The sequence below is a fragment of the Ursus maritimus genome, unplaced genomic scaffold (assembly GCF_017311325.1).
Source record: "Ursus maritimus isolate PB19 unplaced genomic scaffold, ASM1731132v1 scaffold_3, whole genome shotgun sequence".
Lineage (NCBI taxonomy): Eukaryota > Metazoa > Chordata > Mammalia > Carnivora > Ursidae > Ursus > Ursus maritimus.
This window is the reverse complement of record NW_024425563.1, coordinates 93,946,264-93,947,754: the sequence shown is the minus strand read 5'-3', so window position 1 is coordinate 93,947,754 and position 1,491 is coordinate 93,946,264. Positions and strand designations below refer to the sequence as shown.

Sequence of the window (1,491 nt, the reverse complement as noted above, 5' to 3'; positions counted from 1 at the left end):
CCCCCCCCCCCCCCCCCCCCCCCCCCGTCTCTCTCTCAAATAAATAAATAAGATCTTTTAAAAAAAAGGCTGACCAGTGTGCTGGTGTTAGGCTCCGGGGCAGAGCTGGTGCGGGCTCCGGGGCAGAGCTGGTGCTGGCCCCGGCACTCGCGTGCATGCCGCTCTCCCTCCTCCCCCTCCCCGAGTGCTCAGCAACACGTCTGCCATGAGCTTGCTTTATTGGTGCGGCTGACGGGGCAGATGGCGGTGGAGTCTGTGCGCACCGGGCCCTGCGGAGCCCGGCTCAGCCCGTCCAAGGCGGCCAGGAGCTTGCCTGCACAGCCTGGCTCCGCGGTGCCCTCCCGTGTGGGCCCCCTCCGGCCGGTCTACACCGAGGGCAGGGGGCTTCCGCGTGCTGATGGCGGCTGAGCGGGCTCGGGTGCTCAGAAGTCCCCAAAGTTCACTGTGTAGGTCTCGGCTGTGGTGAAAGGGAAATCTGGGCCCATGACCACCACCACCTCCTCCTCCTCCTGCTCCTCCTCCTGGTCCTGGTCCTCCTCCTCCTCCTCCTCGGGCCCCAGCTCTGTCCCAAACTCCGTCCCAAACTCCGTCACCACCTCCGTGTAAGTCTCCGTCTCCAACTCCTCCCAGCCCGCCGTGCCCGCCGTGGTGGCCTCGGGCGCCACGTGCCAGGGCCCCAGGCTGGCGCTGGGGGTGGGGGAGGCCGTGAGAGCGGGGGTGGGGGGCAGCGTGGCGGTGGGGGGCGCCGTTGTCGCGGGGGTGCTGGGGCCGGGGGTGGCCGTGGCATTGAGGCGCCGGAGCCGCATCTGCTCGCGCATGCGCAGCCGGTACTGCAGGCGGCGCCGCTGCATGCGCCGCTGCTGGGGGGTCATGGGGCGCGAGGGGTCGATGCGCGGGATGGGCCGGTTCCCGTTCATGGCCATGATCTCGCGGATGCGCTTCCAGTTGGAGCGGGCCAGGATGAAGTTGCACTGGGTGGCCCCGATGTCATAATCCACGTTGCAGGTCTTGGCACTCGGAGTGTAGCCCTCTGCGTGGGCCGTCACGCGGTACTCACCCGGATTCAGGATGCGCCAGTAGTCACCACCGCTCGCTGCAGCGGGAGGCCGGGTGCTGCAGCCCAAGACGTCCCCCTCCCAGCCCCCAGCCCTCCCTCTGCCTCGGGCGGACCCCCTGGGGATGGGGGGGGAGCGTCTGGCCAAGACCTCGCACAGATCTGCCTCCCCACCTCAGGAAGGAGGGGTGGCCGTGTGCACACAAGGTACCTGTCTTCACACCGTGGTTAATGCCGCTCACGGAGATGGTGGCATTGGCGATAGGGATGCCCTGCTCATCGGTCACAACCCCCTTGATGCCACGGTGAACCTGCGGAGGGAGGCAAGGCCGGGGGTCCACATGCAGGCCCCACGCAGCCCGCACCCAGCTCCCCTGTCCCGCCGGGCCCCTCTGGGCCTGAGTTCCCCAGGACCCCAGCCCAGCCCAGTCCCCCCC

General features: G+C 68.9%; 1 protein-coding gene across 1 annotated transcript in view; it reads right to left on the bottom strand.

Annotated features, from left to right (window-relative positions):
• Window positions 1-201: 201 nt before the first annotated feature.
• The window catches only part of AEBP1 (AE binding protein 1), a 12,983-nt gene continuing 11,693 nt past the window's right edge, over window positions 202-1,491 (bottom strand). Inside the window, 1 exon segment of the mRNA XM_040644445.1 lies at window positions 202-572. Within this exon segment, the coding sequence (XP_040500379.1) occupies window positions 423-572 (150 nt within the window). The 3' untranslated portion in view covers window positions 202-422.